At 35.2% G+C, this 20,897-nt stretch overlaps 1 protein-coding gene across 1 annotated transcript in view; it reads right to left on the reverse strand.

Annotated features, from left to right (window-relative positions):
* Spg7 (SPG7 matrix AAA peptidase subunit, paraplegin) overlaps positions 1 to 20,897 on the reverse strand; it is a 299,389-nt gene that overhangs the window by 235,918 nt on the left and 42,574 nt on the right. The window contains exon 3 of the mRNA XM_090397373.1: positions 7,246 to 7,320. Within this exon, the coding sequence (XP_090253499.1) occupies positions 7,246 to 7,320 (75 nt within the window). The remainder of the gene's footprint in view (positions 1 to 7,245; positions 7,321 to 20,897) is intronic.

Raw genomic sequence — 20,897 nt, forward strand, 5'->3', positions numbered from 1 at the left:
AGACTTCTGAGTTGGATCAGTAACTGGCTGTCAGATAGGTATCAGAAAGTTGCATATGGGGATGCAGTATCCTGAAAGGGATCATTTTATTATTATTAATAATAATAATGGGACCATTGTTGTTCAGTTTGTATGTTAATGATATTGGGATGGTTTAACTAGTGATATACAGCTATTTGCAGATGATGCAAAATTGGGGAGAGCAATGCAGAGTCAAGCAGACGTTATGGCCTTACAGGAAGACTTGAATAGATTGAATGAATGGGTAGTAAGTAGAGCTGTTAGTTCAATGTTGCAAAGTGAAAGGTTTTGAGATTTGGTAAGCAAAGATGGAATGCAAAGTATACACTTGTGGAGAAACTTTAAAGGAAGTAGAGGAAATGAGAGATCTAGGAGTGATGATGGACAAAGACCTGAAATTCAGGAGCCACATTGCAAAAGTTGTGAAGATGTCATATCAGATAATGGCAATGATGCAGAGGACGATGACATGCGGAAATAGAGAGGTTATCAATTTTTAATCCCAATTAGTAGCTTTGCAACTTACATTCTCTCAATCTGTCCTCATTGTATAAAGCCGTGATCAGCCCTTATATGGATAATCGTACACAGATTTGGTTGCTGGATTTTCATGGTGATAAGGATATGTTGGAAAGGGTCCAGAGAAGATTCACAAAGGTAGTCAGTGGTATTTGAAATGTGGAGTACGAGGACAGATTGAGAGAATGTAAGTTGCAAAGCTACTAATTTTACTAGTACTAGATACTTTACTAGATACTACTAATTTTCTCTACAGACACAGCCGAACAAATGCAAACTAAATTGGTTCCAGTCAAACAAACTCAGTCTGAATGTCTCAAAAACTAAGTATGTATTTATTTTGCATGATTGGAATTGCAGGAAAAATTCAAATCGCAACTGTGAGGAAACAGCAAAAATCAGTGTAATAACTAACTCGGGATTAAAAATTGATAGTAATTTAAGCTGGAAACCAAATATTACCGATGTTGTAAATAAAGTAAGGATTATGTTAAACAGACTTTACTATCTAAATAGATTCTTAAAATTAAATATGCTAAAAATATTATATTCTGCCTGGATTCAAAGCACACTACAATATGGTATATTAAGTTGGGGAAGAATCTATCGCACTACGCTGAAACCTTTAGTCTCGAATCAGAATAAAGTAATTCAAATCTTAACTAGAAATAAATATAGGATACTGCAATGTGTAATAAATACACCATACTAAACATACTATCCCTTAGATATTTGTAAGCTAATAGGATACTATTATTCATAAAAAACGACAACAAATACGTAAATATCAAACACGATGCTTTCCTTAGTAGACATAAGGGCCTAAAATATATATAGTTCTTAAAACAAATAAAGAAGCAATACACAAACATTATACTTATTTAGCAACAAAAATATTCAACACAATTCCTTTAACAATAAGAAATGAAACTAACCAAAACAAATACAAAACTCTAATGAAAGAATATTTATTTTCGAACAGAAATGAGGAAGCGGTGTTCAAAATAACTGTATAAATGACTGATTTAAATAATGGTTTGTAGCATATTTGTAATCAAAGATCCAGTTTCATGTGTAAAATGTAAAAAATTTAAATGCTATTTAATTACTTTGTTTTATTTTGTTCCTAATTAATGTTATGCAACTTTCTCTGTGCATATTAGCATGTCTCCTACGATTTTCTTATGTTATTATATTATAATAATATATAATATGCATACTATATGGATGTACATATGTGTATATAATAATCATTACATAACTTTTTGTAACTTTATGCATATTGTAACCTGGACGAGCTGTTGCTCTTAGGTTACACATATGATTGTCAAAATTTTGTACTAGAATATGAAGCTTACAAAAGAAAATAATTATATCACAAAAAAAAAGCCTCTCGATTAGTAAGAAGAGGGGGGGAGGGGATATGATTGAGACATATAAGCTAGTCAGAGATTGTTATCCGGTTGACTTGGAAAAGATTTTTCACGGACTGGAGAAGTGGGGGGGGGGGGGGGTAGAACAAAGAGGCCACTGCTGGAAACTGTATAAGGAGGGTGTGAACAAAAAAGTGAGGAACAGGTTCTTTGCATGGAGAGTTGTTGGTGAGTGGAATGCATTGCCTGAGTGTGTTGTGAATGTAGGCACACTGAAGCATTTTAAGGCATGGTTGGATGAGCATTGTGTGCAATAGTGTGTACCTCTCATGATGAGTCTCTGACTCTGTGGAGGTCAGATGTTATTAATAATAACAACAACAAACTACAGAAAAAAACTCAGTTAAGTAAAAGTCCCACAGAACCTGCTATCTTAAGCTCACTATTGCAAACAGTGAATGGTATTAATTTAATGTTCACAAAAAGGAAACGGTGGGGGAACTATGCACTTAAGAGAGAACACAAAGGATTAGCAGAAAACACATAGAGCACGCAAAACTACAACATAAAAAAAGTCAAATTCAAACAATAATTGGAAACATATAAGAAAGAAGATAACTACATGTGTATGAAATTAACATTTAAATTTCGAAATATCACATTAGCTTAATGTTGCTTACCTAAAATCTTCATAAGGAGCTAAATATGTATGGTGTGTACAATAAAAATCAAAAATAATCTGAAAACTTTAGCAGTCAGTCAATTTAAGTGTGAACAGTTAGTTTGCATTAGTCAGTCTAAGAGCAGAGATTAGCAAAAGTGGTGTGAACAAGTCAGCCTCCTAAAAGAAATCTAACAATGGACATTAAGTCTTTGTCCAATGAGAAAGCCAACCCTGTTCACATGAGCTATGCCAGAAGATTTCAATTAAGTGACATTAAGTTAAACGAATGTAATAATTACAAATTTAAATGTTAATTCTGAATGTTAATTTTTATCATTTCATACTCTTCTAGTTTTATTCTTATGTGTCTCCAATTACTGTTTGAATTTACTCTATACTCCAATTTACTCTTTATTTTTATTTATTTATTTTTCCTTCATGTTGTCATTTTGAATGCTTTATACGAGGGTGGTCTGAAAAGTTCTCAGCCTAACAATAAAAAAAAACGAATATATAATTTCAAAATTATTTTCATTTTTTCAACATAATCTCCCTTAACCCTGCGAAGGTCACGGTCGAAAAAATTGCAGTGCAGGTGATGTGTATCTGAGAGATACATTCATTACTAGTATGTGCTAAAATGTGATAAAATTAAAAAAAAAACGCTGCAAATATAACACATGATGGTTTATTTATTTTCAGTTACAATCTAGAAATTATTGAACAAAGAAAAAAACAGCAACTAAACCAATGCTATACTGACATCGGAGTTTGCGGTATCTCTCAGATACAATTTACTATCAAATATCACTTTCACTTTCGCATTCGACTCTATCATTCTCATCATCGGACTCGAGTAACAAATTCGCTGAATCTCTTCAACATCTGATGGATTATCCAATTGATATATTTTTCCAGCCATTTTCAATGGTAAATAAAAAAACGATAACTAAACCAATACTATACTGACATCAGATGTCGTGGTATCTCTCAGATACAATTTACTATGAAATATCACACACTTTACATAACACGTGTTAAACCAAAACTGACCGGATAGAGTGTGGAATATCACTCGTAATATATGCATGCACAGCTACTCATGACCTCCAAGATCATGAGTAGCTGAGCATATACACTGAATATGTGTAAGAATATTTATATTAAACAATTTGTTTGTATCCGTCAGATCAGTCACGCCCTCTGCAGGGTTAAGACTAATATATTCATTCCAGCAATGCTCCAGCACCATTATCCCATCTCTGTCGTGGTTCTCAGTAAGATCTGCAAAATACCCCTACAGCTGCAATCACCCCTTGATTCAAAGAAAAATGCGAGAAAGAGTTTTAGTTTTTGAAAGAGATGGAAGTCAGAGGGAGCCCAAATCTGGGGAATAGAGTGGATGTTCTAACAATTCATAGTGCAGATCCCTTAATTTTCCCATTGCCAAAAACCTTTATTGGGCAGGTGCATTGTCCTGATGAAAGATGATTTTTTTCTTCTGCAAACCTGATCTTTTCTCACAAACTTTTTCGTCTAGTCTGGTTAAAAGATCAGAATAATATTCCCCGGTTATTGTTTTACCCTTTTCAAGATAATTAATAAACAAAATGCCTTTAGCATTCCAAAACACCAATGCCACGACCTTTCCTGCTGATGGAACCAACTTTGTCTTCTTTGGTGCCGAACAACCAGCTTCTGTCCACTGTTTTTGACTGCTGTTTGGATTCTGGTGTGTAATGGTGAATCCAAGTCTCATCCATAGTAATAAATCAATGCAAAAAAATTTGTTTTATTCTTGTTAAAACGCTCCAAGCATTGTTTAGAGATTTTCATGTAAGTGCATTTTTGATCTGCTGTGAGCAAGCCTGGTACCCATCTTACACAAAGCTTTTTCATTTGCAATTCTTCACGCAAAATATATCCTACACATTCTTTTGAAATAACTATAGTCTCAGCAATTTCATGTACTTTGACTCACTGGTTATCCAATACCATATCGTGCACTTGATCAATGATTTCTGGTGTTGTTACACTTTTTGGACGTCCTTCACGTGGATCATCTTCAAGGCTGGTACAGTCACATTTAAACTCAGCAGCCCATTTCTTAATTGTCTAAAATGAAGGAGAAGAGCGTCCATAAACTTTTATGAACTTCGAATGAATTTCTTTTGCCATTAAACCTTCTTTTACAAAGAATTTTATAACTGCACGATACTCAATTTTATTCATTTCAAGGGATACAGACAACACTTTTGCTTCAGACAGCTGTATAAAACAAACTACTTGATAGAATGACTTGCATTCACATGGATGCTTATGACAGATGTACCAACTTAGAAAAAAAAAAAATCTTGCCGATAGCATTGCCATCTATGGTCAATACCGAGAACTTTTCAGACCACCCTCGTATATGGTTGCTGCCAATCCTTTTTGTTTCTGTCATCAATTAATCAAGATCAAAAATCAACCATTCTTTCTGTTTCCTGGGAATGGATAGTGAATGGGGGTGAGGTAGTCTTCCCCACGAAAGCAAAGTTTATGCTATAACAAACTAATTCTAAACTAAAACTCCAGGGATTGGATTTGCTATAGCAAGTATATACTGTATCATAAAAACCTCTTAGAAGCAGAGTGCACTCATATCTAGTGATAGCAACAAGAAGAAACAAGAAATGGCTTACTTAAGAGCAATTATCATAAAAAAATGTCGACAATCTTATATAATCAATAGCATTCTACAAAAATCATCCATACAATTCTGCAAATATACAGCAAAGATAAAAATTACAAAGATGCATTCACTTTACTGTAGATAAGAGATAATAAATAAGATAGTTGTGATGCTGACACCATAACTTCAAAGTAGCTTTCACACAAAATATTTTTTTTCAATGATAAGATCGCTTAATGCAACCTCCTCCATCTCTCAAGATGCCAAGCATATATATTTTACATATATATTTTACAGATAGGCCATGGGAAAAAATACTGAGAAAGAAACCATACCAATTAAGTCTAAGCTGTCATACTACAAATGAGAAACATCGAGTGATCTGGGAATTAACAAAAATGCTATATACTAAGTTTAAGTTATATCAACTAATGCTTTTTTATTTCCGTATATAGGGAGTACGCAAGGCCGTTTTTAGCCCTATCTAACTTTTGGAGACCGAGTGGGCAGTTCAATCTTCACTGGTACCCAATCATAGATAGCTGGACCAAGGCTATCACTAATTAAGTGGCATGCGGTGAAGAGAGACAGCTCAACAAGCGTTGCCATCTTGTGGTCCCTAACCCTAACGCTCGTATTTAATGTCTGAAATTACATGGGTTCTACGGTCGATTTTCTTTAGTTTACGGGATGAAAAACCCAAGTTTTGGGGGAAAAACTCGCTTTCCCGTGCCAGAGACCAACTAACTCGAGAGCCATTCGAAAAAAGGCTTAGAAAAATTTCCTCTAGTTGCCGACTAGACTCGAAATCAAGTCTTCCTTCGTGTGGCCAAGCACCATAGTGTGCAAACGCCACATCCACTGAACTACATAGGCTCTATTCATAAGTTTAAAGAAGCTTCAGGGATGTACAATGTTCAACTGCATGCAACAAAAACCCAAGGTTCATCTAAAATAGCTTTGTTCCACTTTCATAAAACACCTCAAATTCACAGAACTTGTTATGATGAACATCATGCAGCACAGAATCAACAACAAAACACCTAACATATCAGCATGACATCGAGTAAAACAGAACTGGGCTAGCACAATTCTGTGAGTAGCGTGGGAGGTGTATGGAAGTTGTAACAGTATTTGTAGCAAGGTTGTGTAAGTTGTCATCCAAATTCTATATATGAAACTTATTTTTCCTATAGTATCAATTTCTTTTTTCTTAAGTGGTGACCATAAGCTTTCGTTGTCTTCAGGATTTTACTTTCTATATTCTTTCTGAAGTGTTCTCTAATGATGCTTGCTGATTTTTTTTTGCCAGAAACATTTTGAACAATAGCTTCCTTTCTGAAAAGACAAAAGATTAAGCCAATACAGTAGTCTTATTCTTTTCTTTCAGCCATTGATAAGTCTATTAGTTTTTTGTTTTTCGGATTCTGTCATTCAGATTCTGTGTAATATTTGTGTTCACAATTCAGATAGATTTTTTTTGAGGAATGATAATGTTTGTTTTAAATTCTCAAAAATATGACCTTCACTGCATTTTCATATATGTTTTGTGTGTTACTCCCACCCATGCTACTCCCAGGTCTGTCAGCCTAGAGTACATTAGCACCATGGGTGGGGTAATGTTTTATTTTTGTGTTTTTTTATGTATCTTTTAGATTATCTGGAAACCTTGCTCTGGAGACCAAACATGAACTTTTTGAGCCAATAAGCAGAGTGGTGGTGGTCTCACACCAGGCAATGAAATTCATCTTCCACCGAAAGACAATCACAAAACATCCATACGCTTGGCAGAATTGGAACGTGCATCCTGTTGGTTAGTGAGCAAATAAGCTCACCACACAGCCAACCAAGCTGGCAAGTTTATTTAAGGAAACAGATTTAAATTAAAATGTTAACATAAAAATCAAGTTTTACAACAAGAACCGTTTTATTTTTTTTTATATAAATCAAGAAATAAAATAAAAAAATAATAATAATCCAAAATTTATACTTACCATCATCTTTTTTACTTTTGCCATTTTGTTGAAAATTACGCGAAGAGGTAGTGAATGATCGTCGTTGTGTGTGATCTAGAAGATTAATTTTTTTTCTGTAAGTGTGATATACTCCTTAGTAAGCCTTATTTATATATAAAAGTTAAATATAAAAATATGATAGTAATTAGGGCTTCCTTAAAACTGTAAAGCAAAATTTAGGATGACAACTTACATGAGAAAGGGAACCATTATCTAGTTTACAGAAAGTATGCTATATAACATTTTTCATTATTAAATTAAGGGGATAAAAAATTTTTATCCCCTTAATTTAACTTACTTCGCCAGAAAATATAGCCGTTTGGCTTTTCATCTTAATTTTTCATTATTATTCATCAGGCATCCCCATGGAGTCAAATGTTCATTATGGGAGACCCACTCTGACCACTGTTCACACAATATCTATCATACTTCTTGAAATAATTTACCAACAAAGCACTCACAACCACCTTTGATGATCCATCTCCTCCCTCCCCCTTTCACTGCTCTCAAAAAGAGCAAGAAATCTAGTCCTAATACTGTTGCTTAGCCACACTAATATAATTTTCTCACTTTCCTGCCATGTAATCGAAAATAGTTTTCAATGTCAAAAGTAAAAAAAGTTAATTTCCCTTTAATAACTTCTAATGTTATTATGTCCCCCCTTATTAGCCTATCAGCTAGTTTTTGAAGTCTGCTGATCAGCAATCTCTTCTCATAGGAAGAATTCCATAGACTTTTCATTTGGTGATCGCTCATCACTGGATCCTCTCTGCTACTTCCTCATCTCCATGGAATTCAGTCAGCCAGATCTGTGCACAACAGTCTGGTTTTGGCTGTATTGAAACCTTATACATGGGAATAACCTCCTTATCCCTTCTTGACAAAGCATTCTTCAACAGCAATGTAAACTGGTGTGCTGTTTGGGATGCCTTTACAGTATGTACTCCAAACTTCTCCCTGTCCACAATAACCCCAAATCCCCAGCATCATCAATTTCCTGCAGTTCAATTCCATCAGCATAGTGCACAGCTTGTGATTTCTTCTTCATCAAAGTGCATTACCTTATACTTGGCCATGTTAAACTGGCAGCCATTATACTTGATCCATTTTGTCAATCTATTTAAATCACATCCTACAGGATTTCTACATCATCTTCATTGACTATTGCTCTTCCTAGCTTTTGCATAATTGGCAAACAACTGAATATTTCCCTTAAATTATTTCCTACATCATTGTTGTTCAAGCTGATAAAATACTGAGCCCTGTAGCATACACTAGTTACCTGCCTTTTCCCAGACTCGACACTCCTGTCCCAAGAAAAAAATTTTCTTGATATCCATCTCCCAATCACCCTCTTATCCAAATAGTCTGCTTCCAATTTGCTCCTATTTATGCAACACAGTTTTAAGTAGTTATTGTAAAAAATAATCCATAATTTATAATTATGAATTTTTTTACAATTGTTTCTCTACGTTAGTATTTTATTAGTTTCTGTTTAGTAATAACCACAGCAAGTGCATGATCAGCATTTCCTCAATAAGAAATTCATATTTATGTTTAAAAAAAAAAAAAATTAAATGTGTGATTTATAGTACTCATCAGAGTCTGATAGTTGAAATGATTTCAATGGTTCTTTATCGTAATTCACATTTGTTAAGTGCACTGTGATATCTACAGGGTGTCCCAAAATTCATGCAAGAAGTAATTTTGATAGAAAACACAGGTTTTTAACTAAAAATTGTAATTTCTTATTGATTCATAAAGTATACAGTATAGGGTTATGCATGGAATAGCATATCGGGTAAATGGCTTCCACAGCTTTGCTGGCAACGCACTCTTTTGTCGAAATTTTCCATGACCGTTTTGCATAAATGTGGCTGAATTTCATTGATACAGCGCTCAATTTCCTCCTTCAAGGCGTGGGTGGTCGTGGGCTTGTTGGCATAAACCTTAAACTTCAAAAAAACCCAAAGAAAAAAGTCCAACGCCGTTAAGTCACATGATCTGGATGGCCAATTCTGATCACCAAAACGGGAAATTACACGACCAGGAAATGACTCATGAAATAATTGAATTGTTTCTCGGGCTGTATGGCATGTGGCATCATCTTGTTGAAACCACATGTCATCCACATCCATATCTTGCAATTTAGGCACAAAAAACTGAATTATCATGTCGCGATAGCGAGCACCATTAACTGTTATTGCCTTACCAGCCGCATTTTTGAAGAAGAATGGACCAATGATGCCTCCAGCCCAAAATCCGCACCAAACAGTGACACGTTGTGGATGCATTTGTTTCTCAACAATCACTCGTGGATTTTCTGAACCCCAAATGCGACAATTTTGTCGATTAATGAAGCCATCAAGATGAAAATGAGCCTCATCGCTGAAGATGATTTTGTTCGAAAAATAAGCATCCACTTGTTGTTGTTGTTCCATAATCCATTCAACGAACTCTCTTCACTGTGTGTGGTCAGTAGGCTTCAGTTTTTGAGTCAATTGAACTTTGTAAGCATAAAGATGCAAATCTTTCATGAGAATACACTGTAGAGAGCTTCTCGAAATGCCCAATTCAAGACCACGGTGCCGAATTGATGTTCCTGGACTCCTAGCAACACTCTCACGAACTACTCCGATGTTTTCTGTTGAATGACTTGTTGAAGGACGGCCAGAGTGTATAAGATCACTAATTGATCCAGTTTCCTTGAATTTTTTAATTAATCTTTTCACAGTTGATGAAGTTAAATCACTATTCCGACCATATTTTGTACAAAAATTGCGAACTGTAGCTGCCAAACCTTCATTATTTTTAAAATATTGCTCAACAATGAAAATGAGTTGTTCTTTCGTGTAGCACTCCATTTTTAATAAACCTGAACTGTCAGCTATCACGCTGTCTTTTTTTTCTTGTTGGCAACACTTTACCGCACAAATGACGCTAAATTTAAATCTTGCGTGAATTTTGGGACACCCTTTATCATTGTAAAGAATTTTTTTTTTTTCACTAACAATGAACACGTGACAACCATTTGAGAATGCAGACCAGAGAATTTTGTTTTAAGGAAGTTTGTAAAAAAGTTGACAGTCAGAATGTATTAATAGCATATTCTGAAAACAGAATCTTAGCAAGATGAATCCTTTGAATGGAAAAGTGAAACTGTCAACAAGTGAATAATAATGATAAAAGAACATATTAAATAGACATTATGTTTCAACATTCAAAGAAATGCAAAATGGAAAGTTTTGTCTTCTGTCTCAAGGGCACTCATCATCATCAGCAACAACAACCATGGGGTCTAGTGCTCGTAGGTATCTGATGCCATCTTGAAATGATTCCTCCACTGCATTCTATTCTGTGCAAGATGACTCAGTCCGTGCATAGAGCCTCCGCACCATTTGACAACGTCATCACCCCATTCTCTGTTTGGTCTTCTTTTTTTGTTCTTTCCTTCAATCATCCCAAACAGCAACACTTTTATTTTCCTCTCATCGTTCATTCTACATATATGGCCAAATGGATGTAGTTTCCTTTTGATTATTTTCTGGATCAGATTTTCTTTTGGTTGTATTTGTCTGTAGATTTCCTCATTGTTCACTTTCTGGATCCAGCTTATTCTCAAAATCTTTCTATAGCACTTCCTCTCAAATGCTAATATCCTTCTTTCAGATTCTCTCAGGAGTACCCAGGCCTCACATCCATAGAGCATGCTGCTGAACATACAGGTTTCTACAATGCGCAGTTTAGTTTGCATCTTTATAGCTCGGCTCTTCCATATTTTGTCCATTTCTTTTAAAATAGTTGTTGCTCTGGCTATTCTAATTTTTACCTATTTTTTGGGGTCCAAGTCATGCGTCATGCGGCATCCAAGATATGCCTATCGTAACTCTGTTCAGTAACTCCTGTTGTCCGAATATCATTGTTTTAGTTTTTTCAAAGTTGACATTTAGTCCATATCTTTTTCCTTCTGTGTATAGTGTTTGCAATGTCTGTTCCAGCCTTGCTGCATCTTCTTCAATCAGGACGATATCATCTGCAAAGCAGAGGTAGTTTATTCTCATGCCATTTATTGAAATTCCTCCACCTTCTTCTTTAATCTTATCTAGTGTTCTTCTCAGATATGTGTGATGAAGATGATTGGTGATATTGGGTCCCCTTGTCTTGTGCCTTGACTAGTGGCAAACCAATCTCCAGTCTCACCTGCTATCCTGATTTTTGCTTGTGCTTGGCTGTTTATATCTTTCAGCAGGCAGATCAATTTATTGTCCACAACATAGGATTCTAAGATAGCTCATGTTATATTTTGGTCAATATTATCAAATGCTTTTTGGAAGTCCACGAAACAGCAGTATATCTTTTTGTTCTTTCTTCAAGCTTTCTCTGCTATTAATCTTAGTGCGAGTATCTGTTGCACTGTACTTCGATCTTTTTGAAATCCGGCTTGCTCATCAGGAAGATGTGCCTCCATATGATCCTTCAGGCGATCTGTTAGTATTTTCATTAGCACTTTGCCAAGATGACTCATTAATGCAACAGTTCTGTAATTGGTGCATTCAAAGGCACTGCCTTTCTTATGAAGAATAACCAAGACCAATTTTTTCCACTCTTCGGGGGCATACCCTGATCTCCATATTTCATTACATAACTTATGCATTTTTTTTACAACTGATTCTCCCCCGTATTTTAGCATCTCGCCTATTATGTTGTCATCTCCATGACTCTTGTTGTTCTTGAGATGTTTTATAGCCTTATTCACTTCCTCTTCCAAGATTTCATTTTCAAAGATCTCTGCTGGTGGAAAGATTGCTTTTAGTTCTTTGATTACTTCTGTTGCAGTATTATTTAGTTGATTTTTATATAGTTCACTGCAATATCTTATCCATCTGTGTATGATTTCTGTCTTGTCCATCAATACTTCACCATCTATCTTTGACTGCTACTGATCTTGTTTGCCACTCCCTATTGACATTTCTTATAAGTCTGTACACCTCTCTAGTTTTGTGCTCTCCATAGCACTGTTCAATGTCTTTGCACTGGTCCCCCAACCATTTGGCTTTATCAGATCTTGCTGCTTTCCATAATTCATTGCATTTTTGATGATATAATTCATCTGCTGCCTCTGAATTATCTCTTTTAAGTTTCAGTTCTCTTTTCTCTTGTACCAATTTTAGGATTTCCTGAGTTATCCATTTCTTGTTGATCTTTTCTCTTTCAGGAATTACTTCCTCTACTGCTTTTTTTAGTACTGTAGTCAGTCGTTCTGCTCTTGTATTTATATTTTGTTTTTCACTTGGGGTCTTAAGCTTAGTTTCCAATATGTTCTGATATGCTGTTCTTAGCCTATTTTCATTTAGTTTTGAGATGTCTCTAGCTTTTTGGAACTTTTCTTTCTACTTCTATTTCAATTTTAGCCTTATATTTGCAATCACTAAGCTGTGGTCCAAATCAATATCAGCTCCTTGGAATGATCTGCACTGTTGAACTGAGGTTCTCCATTTCTGGTCTATTAATATCAGGTCGATCATATTCCTGTGTTTGCCATCGAAGGAGCACCACGTCCATTTACAACAATCTTTTTTTGTTGGAATTTGGTATTGCAAATCATCAGGTTGTTATCCGTGGCAAATTCCAGACGCATCTCTCCACGTTCATTTCTTTCTCCATATCCAAATTTTCCCATAACCTTTTCCCATCCTGTGTTATTTTTGCCAATCTTTGCATTCCAGTCTCCTCCAATGATGAGTATATCCTGCTATGGCACCTCATAAATTTTTAGTTGTAGAGCCCTGTAAAATCTCTCAATGTTTTCATCTGCACTCTCTGCAGTGGGAGCATATATTTGAATGGTCGTGATATCTGAATCTTGCAATCATTATTCTTTCACTAATTGGTTTGTATCCTATCATTGCCTGACAGGCCTTGTTACTTAGCAGGAAACCTATGCCTGCTTCATGCTTACTTTCATTTCCTGACCAGAGAACTCTTCCACCATTTGATTCTCCTGACAATGTCCATCTCAATTCTGAAATACCCAATATATCACATCTGTATTTCATTTCTTCTTAAAGCAACTGCAATTTTCCAGTTGCCCAGAGTGTACGGACATTCCATGTACCAATTGATATTCCATCTTTTACAGGCCTAAGTTTGATTTTTTTTGTCATTGTTTTCAGTAACTAATTTTTCGATTCAACTTTGATTACTCGATTGGGGATGCGGACCTTGTTTGACCGGGTAATGTCCAAGCTGGCATGAATTTTTTCTTTTGTTCTTTGGCATCAGATTTCAATCATGTTTTCTTTTTACTGTCAGAACATCGACACTTATCTGACAAACTCTTAGTCTTCCTTTTCTCAGAACAAGTGATGGAATTAGAGAAATCTGAAATTATAAAGTGGCTTTAATGGTGATCACTCATAGCTCTACTTTGATATATTGTTTATAAAGTAATAAAATACATTGTTTTTTTCTCTGGTAAAGAATTTGTGATTTGCACATCTTGTAATGAAATTGACTGAGGTAAGATTATTTATACTCAGTAAAACAGTGAGGATTGCTAAATAAGGAAACTGCATAGTTCCATGGAAATTAAGAAGTTTTATATTTTGAGAAAAGACCTGATAAAGAACTGAGTCCAATGAACATTGAATGTCTTTGTAAGAATGTGTTGTGAAAAACAAAATGTTTGGTCTGGTAGACTGATTAAAGATAAAGTAATAATGATGTAGGTTATTTTTTCACTGATTAAGCACATGGGATATCCCACCTTTTGAGAAATCAGTCAGCTCTGCTGTTTTCAAAATTGTGGTTCCAGCCAAACAGGAACCCACAATAAGTCCTTTATCCAACTCTGAGCAATCCTTTGTTTTTCCCATTGTGATCAACACTATTAATGATTACTAACCAGCAGCATTCTTAAATAGTTGCCTAGAACATGTGATGCACGTTACAAGGATGCAAGTTATCACCATTATTGTTTAATCTTTATAGTGAACAGATGCTTAGAGAGGTGCTTGAGGATGTAGAAGAAGGAATAAAAATAAATGGAAGAATCATTAATAACTTAAGATATGCAGATGATGTAGTGGTGATGGCAGAAAGTGAAAATGGATTACAACAAATTGTTCAAAGAATTGAAAACTCTTGGAAAGAATATGGACTAGGGATTAACACAAAGAAGACCAAGATAATGATAATGGGCAGAAAAATAAGAGATAATGTAAAGATAAGATGTGGAGGAAAGATTTTAGAAGACGTGGATAGATTTCAATATTTAGGTAGCTGGATCTCAGAGAAAGGAACTTCAGAGTTGGATATTAGAAATAGAATAGTAAAGCTAAATCGGCATTTATGGAAATGAAGAGAATTTTAATAAACAAGAATATAAAAATAGGTGTTAGAGTTGGAATTAAAGCAACAGTTTGGAGTATTGCAAGTTATGGAAGTGAGTCATGGACATTCAGAAAGAGAGATATGGAAAGAATTAATGCATTGGAAATGTGGTGTTATAGAAAGATGGAAAAGATTAGCTATATAGAGAGAATATCAAATCAAGAAGTTTTAAGAAGAGTTGGGATGGAAAGAACACTGCTCAAGAATATTATGCAAAGAAAGACCAGATTTGCAGGACATTTGAGAGGCTCTTCGGGACACCTGACAAGAACTATATTACAAGGGAAACTTGAGGGAAAGAGAAGACGTGGAAGACCAACTAGAGAATGGTTCAATGATATCATGGAATGGACTGGTTTAAGAATGACGGAGGTGACAGACAGAGAGAAATGGAGAAGAGCTGCTCATCTGCTGCAACCCTCTTGCTAGAGGATGCTACCGGACGATGACGACCAGCAGCATTCTTAAATTGTTGTCTAGAACAGCGCTTCCCAAACTGTGGGCTGCGGCCCCCTTAGGGGCCGTAGGTTTTGTTGAGGGGGGCCGTGAAATAATGAAAACAAATTTAAAATGTTTTAAGACTAAGTAGATTTTTTTTATTTTAAAAGAAACGTATTTAACTTTTATTATTTATTATTTCTTTTTGTTATTTTTTATATTTTAATGGAAAAATTCACACATTGGTGTTGGTTCACAAACTTTGCTTCCTGTGTATTTCGATGCTTAATGAATATTAGTAAATATTGCTTATTCATATGTTTCATTTCAAAGCAGTGGTTAATTGTATTTACTTCGAATGCTCTCCAGGGAAGCTCCAAATCTTCCTGTCCCTTTCATCACCCGTTCATAATCAGGGACTGTTGATATTGACTTTATATATTTATCAAAACTCGTTTTATATTATCACTGTCATCCAAGCTAGTTTTCTGTTACCAATAAAAGTTTCACATATACTTCACACATGAAAAAAAGCTTAAACAAGTTCATGTGGGGAGATAGTAACTTGCTTGTAGTGGTAAACAACACCCCTCCCTAACAGCCACTATACTGCAGAGGCAATAAAAGCAAGTACTTTTATTATGCCAGTGAATAAGGTATGAGGAGTCTGTGTAATATATTTCTCAACAAATAGTACAATTAGAGACAACTGGGATAAAAACACACTAATTAATGAATCACATGTCCCCTCATATACATAAACTATGCTGTATAGACTGAAACAAAACCATATGTTGCATTGGCAAGCACAGTATCTAACTAAAAACTATTGTTATTAATTAGATGTGTGTGAGTTCGATTTCCCAAGGCAGCAATAAAATTCAACTGAACATGTTAAAATTCGTAATAGTTTTAAAACTAAGTAATATATATAATGAACGTTATGGCAGTTTCACATATGGAATTCGGTTGAAGAGAGTTAGCATTTCAACTCAATTGTCAGCTATGCTTTTATCTTTCGGTTGCACGATCTTTTGTTAATACCTCACCAATCATATGCACGTTTTAATAACCTGCCTTTGCTGTCTGTTTCACGTTAGGCTTAATTACCTTAAAGGGAGAAAAGTCACAAAAGAGAAAAATGTTCCTGGTCTGGGGGATTCCGTTATTCAGGTAATATTCACTAATTTCATGTTATCAGTCTGTGGTGTGCCAGTATCGGTAAGTGGTGATATTATTTGATCTATTCTACGTTAAAAAATTTAACCCTGAGATGGATAAGTGGCTGATAAAAAATTTTAAAAAATTCCCACAAACAATCAGAAGCAGAAACGGACTCAAAAAAGGACTTTCATATTTCATATTTTACCCAGAACAGCCCGCATCGTCTTCAGAACCAAACAGTAAGAGGCAAAAAATGTAATGTATGCATTTGATTTTTGCAATATTCGCTGTGTATGTTTTGTATTGAATATAAATACAATAAATATTATAATAATATATCTCTCTATTACGATTTTTTTTCGAGGGGGGCCGTGAAATATTTTAATTTTTGCAAAGGGGGCCCTGACATCCAGAAGTTTGGGAAGCACTGGTCTAGAACACGTGATGCAGATGACCAAGTATTAATTTGCATATACACTGCATGATGTTTACATATATCTGCATAAAGGTTTCTAATTCAGTGGCTGGTATGTGTAGAATGAGTCAGTGAGCGAATGAATTCATCCTTTAAAGATAAAGATCTCAAAGGATAATTTTATTTAAAAGGCCTTCAATACAATCAGTTATTAAAAGGAATAAAATTAAAAAGTCATTGCACCAATTGCAGTGAATGCTTGTAAAATTTACTTAACTTGGTGTGAAAATAGTAAGATGCATCTGTAAGGATATCAAGTGTGTACACAACACACACACACACACACACACACAAAAACAAATTGGCAGTCTCCTATAACAGTATCCTTGCCAAATAATTTTACAATGTCCAGCAAGTATCACTGAGTAGTCATTCTTTTATCAAGCTCAATTTATCACTTTATTATAAAAAGTAAACAAATTACTAAGGCAAGACCTACCCTTCACAAAACCAAGTTTTCCCATCTGAAGTATCATATTCCTGTCCACCCAGTCCTGAATTCTGTCTTTTACCAACTTCTCCAATACTTTCTCATGGAAAGGCTTAGAAGTTGGTTATGCATTTTTACTAAATAATTTAAGGAAATTACAACGTAAACTAGGATATACATCAAAATAAATTTTAATATACTTCCAATATTTAAAAGTCATTGCACCAATCGCAGTGAATGCTTGTAAATTCTCCAATACTTTAACCACTATTTTTGAGAAATTGATTTGCCTATAATTCAGAACTTCTGTCTTGGAGCTGCCTTTATGTAGTGGAACCATTTTGTCATCTTTCCATTCCCCTGGATCCTTCCCAGAACTGAGAATCAAATTAAACAGCTTGGTCAGAGGATGTGCTAATGCCATTCCCATGGGCTGTTCACACTAAGGTTCTGCAATATTATCTTCTTCTTATTGTGCTATCTTCTATCGAAGGTTAGCGACCATCTTGGCAAACAAACCGCGCTCTTGTGCTAATCTGAGCAGTTGTGCACTGCTCTTTCCTGTCCATGTCTTGATGTTGTCAAACCATGATATTCTTTTTCTTCCTCTAGTTCCTTTGCCATCAATTCTTCCTACCAAAATAGTTTGTAGAAGTTGGTATTTGCTGTTTCTCATGATGTGTCCAAGATATGATGTTTTTCGTTTCTTGATTATTTGTACAAGATGTTTAGCTTTGCCAATGGATTTTAAGACATCTTCATTGGTAATTTTTTCTGTCCATGATATCTTTAGCATTCTTCTGTATAGCCACATCTAAAAGGCTTCGATTTTCTTGATGGTTGTCGCCTTCAATGTCCATGTTTCAATTCCATAGAGCAGAATAGACCACACGTAGCATTTCAGCATTCGGCATCTGACTTCCATGTTTAGGTCTTTATTGCAGAATAGTGTTCTCATTTTCATGAAGGACTGCCGTGCGACTTCAATCCTTGTCTTTATATCTATTTCTGGATCCCACCGTTCATTAAGCCAGCAACCAAGATATTTATATCTTGACACTTGATCAATATTTTTCCCATTGAGTGTCAGTTTCATTGATGAGGCTGGATGTTTGCTGATGATCATGTATTTTGTCTTGTTGATGTTTATATTTATTCCCATTCTTTGGCTTTCTATGTATACTCGGTCAATGAGTTTTTGGAGATCCATAATGTTATCTGCAATTAGCATGGTGTCATCTGCATATCGTAGGTTGTTAACAATCTTTCCATTTATTGTGATTCCCTCTGGACATTCTTCCAATGCTTTTTTAAAGATTACCTCTGCACATATGTTGAACAGGAGTGGTGAGAGCACACATCTTTGTCTCACTCCTCTTTTGATGTTAATATCACTGGTGGTAATGTTGTCTAATTGAACGGTAGCTGACTGATTCCAATACAGATTTGTTATTAGTCTTATGTCTTGTTCGTCTAGCCTTATTTGTTGAAGGATTTCTATTAAGTTGGTGTGTCTGACTTTGTCGAATGCTTTTTCAAAATCTATGAAACACATAAAGACAGATTTTTGTTTTTCTATGCATTTTTGTATCAATATTTGGGTACAGAAAAGGGCCTCTCTAGTACCAAAACCATTCCGAAAGCCGAATTGTGTTTCACTTAGAGTTTCTTCACTTTTTCTATAAATGCGATTCTGAATTACTTTCAAAAATATTTTTAATGTTTGGCTCATTAGACTAATAAGTCTGAAGTCACCACAGGAATTCGCTTTGAGTTTCTTTGGGATAGTGATAAATGTAGATTTGAGCCAATCTGATGGAAATTCATCACTTTCATATATTTTATTAAATAGTTTTTCAAGAAGTTTGATGTTATCTGGTTCGATTAATTTTAAAAATTCTGTTTGCACACCATCTGGTCCACTTGCTTTTCCTGTTTTACTTGTTTGTATAGCATTCTCTATTTCGCATTTCATGATTGCTGGTCCTTGAATGTTATCTTTTATATTTATAGGCTTCTGTCTAGTATCATTGAAAAGTTCTGTTACATATTTTATCCAAATCTGTTCTTTATTCTCTTCTTCTAGAACTATTTTTCCATTTTCGTCTCTTAGAGACACTATTTGCTTTTTCCTCAGTTTTCCGGAAATTTCGTTGATTTTCTTATACAGATTGAAATTATCATGTTGTTTCTGAAGCAGTTCAATTTCAGTACATAAATTTTTCATCCAATTTTCCTTGGCTTCTTTTATTTTTTTCTTGATGATGTTATGTGTTTCTGTATACCTGGCTAGGTCTTTGTTTTTATACAATCTTCTTGTATCAATAAGAGAAAGAATCTCATCTTTCTCTTATTGATACAAGAAGATTGTATCAATAAGATACGATCTTAAGAGAAAGAATCTCATCTGTAATCCATTCCTGTTGTTTTATATTATTCACATAACCTAGTTCTTCAATACTTGTTGTTACGATGGCATTCTTTAAGCTATTCCAAAGAGATTCCACACTTTTATTTTCTTCTATGTTAATCTGTTGTAATCGCAGGTTAAGCTGTGTCTTGGCACTTTTATTTATGTTCAGGTCTTTCAGTTTTTCTACATCAATTTTCTTTTTCTTCTTTTGTGATTTTTTAGCTGATTTTAATCTAAGACGTACTTCTGCAACTATGGGATTGTGGTCTGATGAGATATCTGCTCCAGGATAAGTCTTTGCACTCTTTATACTACTGTGGAATCTTTTATTTATCAGTATATAATCAATTTGATTTCTGACAATATTATGTTGGTTATCTTGAGGCGATTTCCAAGTGTACAGTCTTCTGGGTGGAAGTTTAAACCAGGTATTTGCTATTGTTAGATCTTCTTCCTGACAGAATTGGACTAGGCGATCTCCTCTGTCATTTCTGGTGCCTAAGCCATGGTCGCCAACAATTTCTCCATCACCCCCTCTTCCCACTTTTGCATTGAAGTCACCCATCACTATGTTTATATCGTGTTTCTTTGTTAGGTTTTTAATCTCTTTTAGGTGTTCATAAAACTCTTCAACATCTTCTTCACTTTTGTCAGCTGTGGGTGCATAAGCTTGGATGATATTTATGTTAACGGGGTTTCCCTTAAGTTGTAACAGCATTATCCTTTCAGAAAATGGAATCCAATTTATTACTGATTTATTGATTTCTTCATCTACTATTACAGCTACACCATGTCGATGTTTGTTCTCATCATTCCCAGAGTAATACATTGTCATATTATCTTGTTGACACTTTCCAGACCCTGGCCATCTTGTCTCGCAAATTCCCGAAATCCGGATGCACAGCCTCTTCATTTCTCTTGTGGCATTTCTTAATTTGCAGCTTCATACAGAGTTCTGACATTCCAAGTTGCAATTTTAAAAGTGGACACCATTTTGAGCCCGGAGATTCTTCGCACCCCTGTCCCATTTAAGGGATGCCGGGAACTTGGGGCCAATTGTAAGGGTTTGCTCGCCATGGTGGTTGTTCTGGAGATAAGGTAGAGCAGTAGTTTCTCCATTTGCTTTCTGCTCTGCAGTATTACAGACGTACACAATATAATCATATTGCCATCTGCAAATCTCTGATCACAAGCTTTTCCGTCATCATTTGACTTCAACCTTGTGTCAGTACTGACAATGCTGCTTCCCAATGTCAGGGGCGGTGACCCCAGCAGGTACTTATTTAATGGCGGCACTACTCGCCATGTCACCGAGTTGT

Source organism: Typopeltis vanoorti, chromosome 9 (assembly GCF_054136105.1).
Source record: "Typopeltis vanoorti isolate ZY-2024b chromosome 9, IOZ_Tvanoo_1.0, whole genome shotgun sequence".
NCBI classification, from domain to species: domain Eukaryota; kingdom Metazoa; phylum Arthropoda; class Arachnida; order Uropygi; family Thelyphonidae; genus Typopeltis; species Typopeltis vanoorti.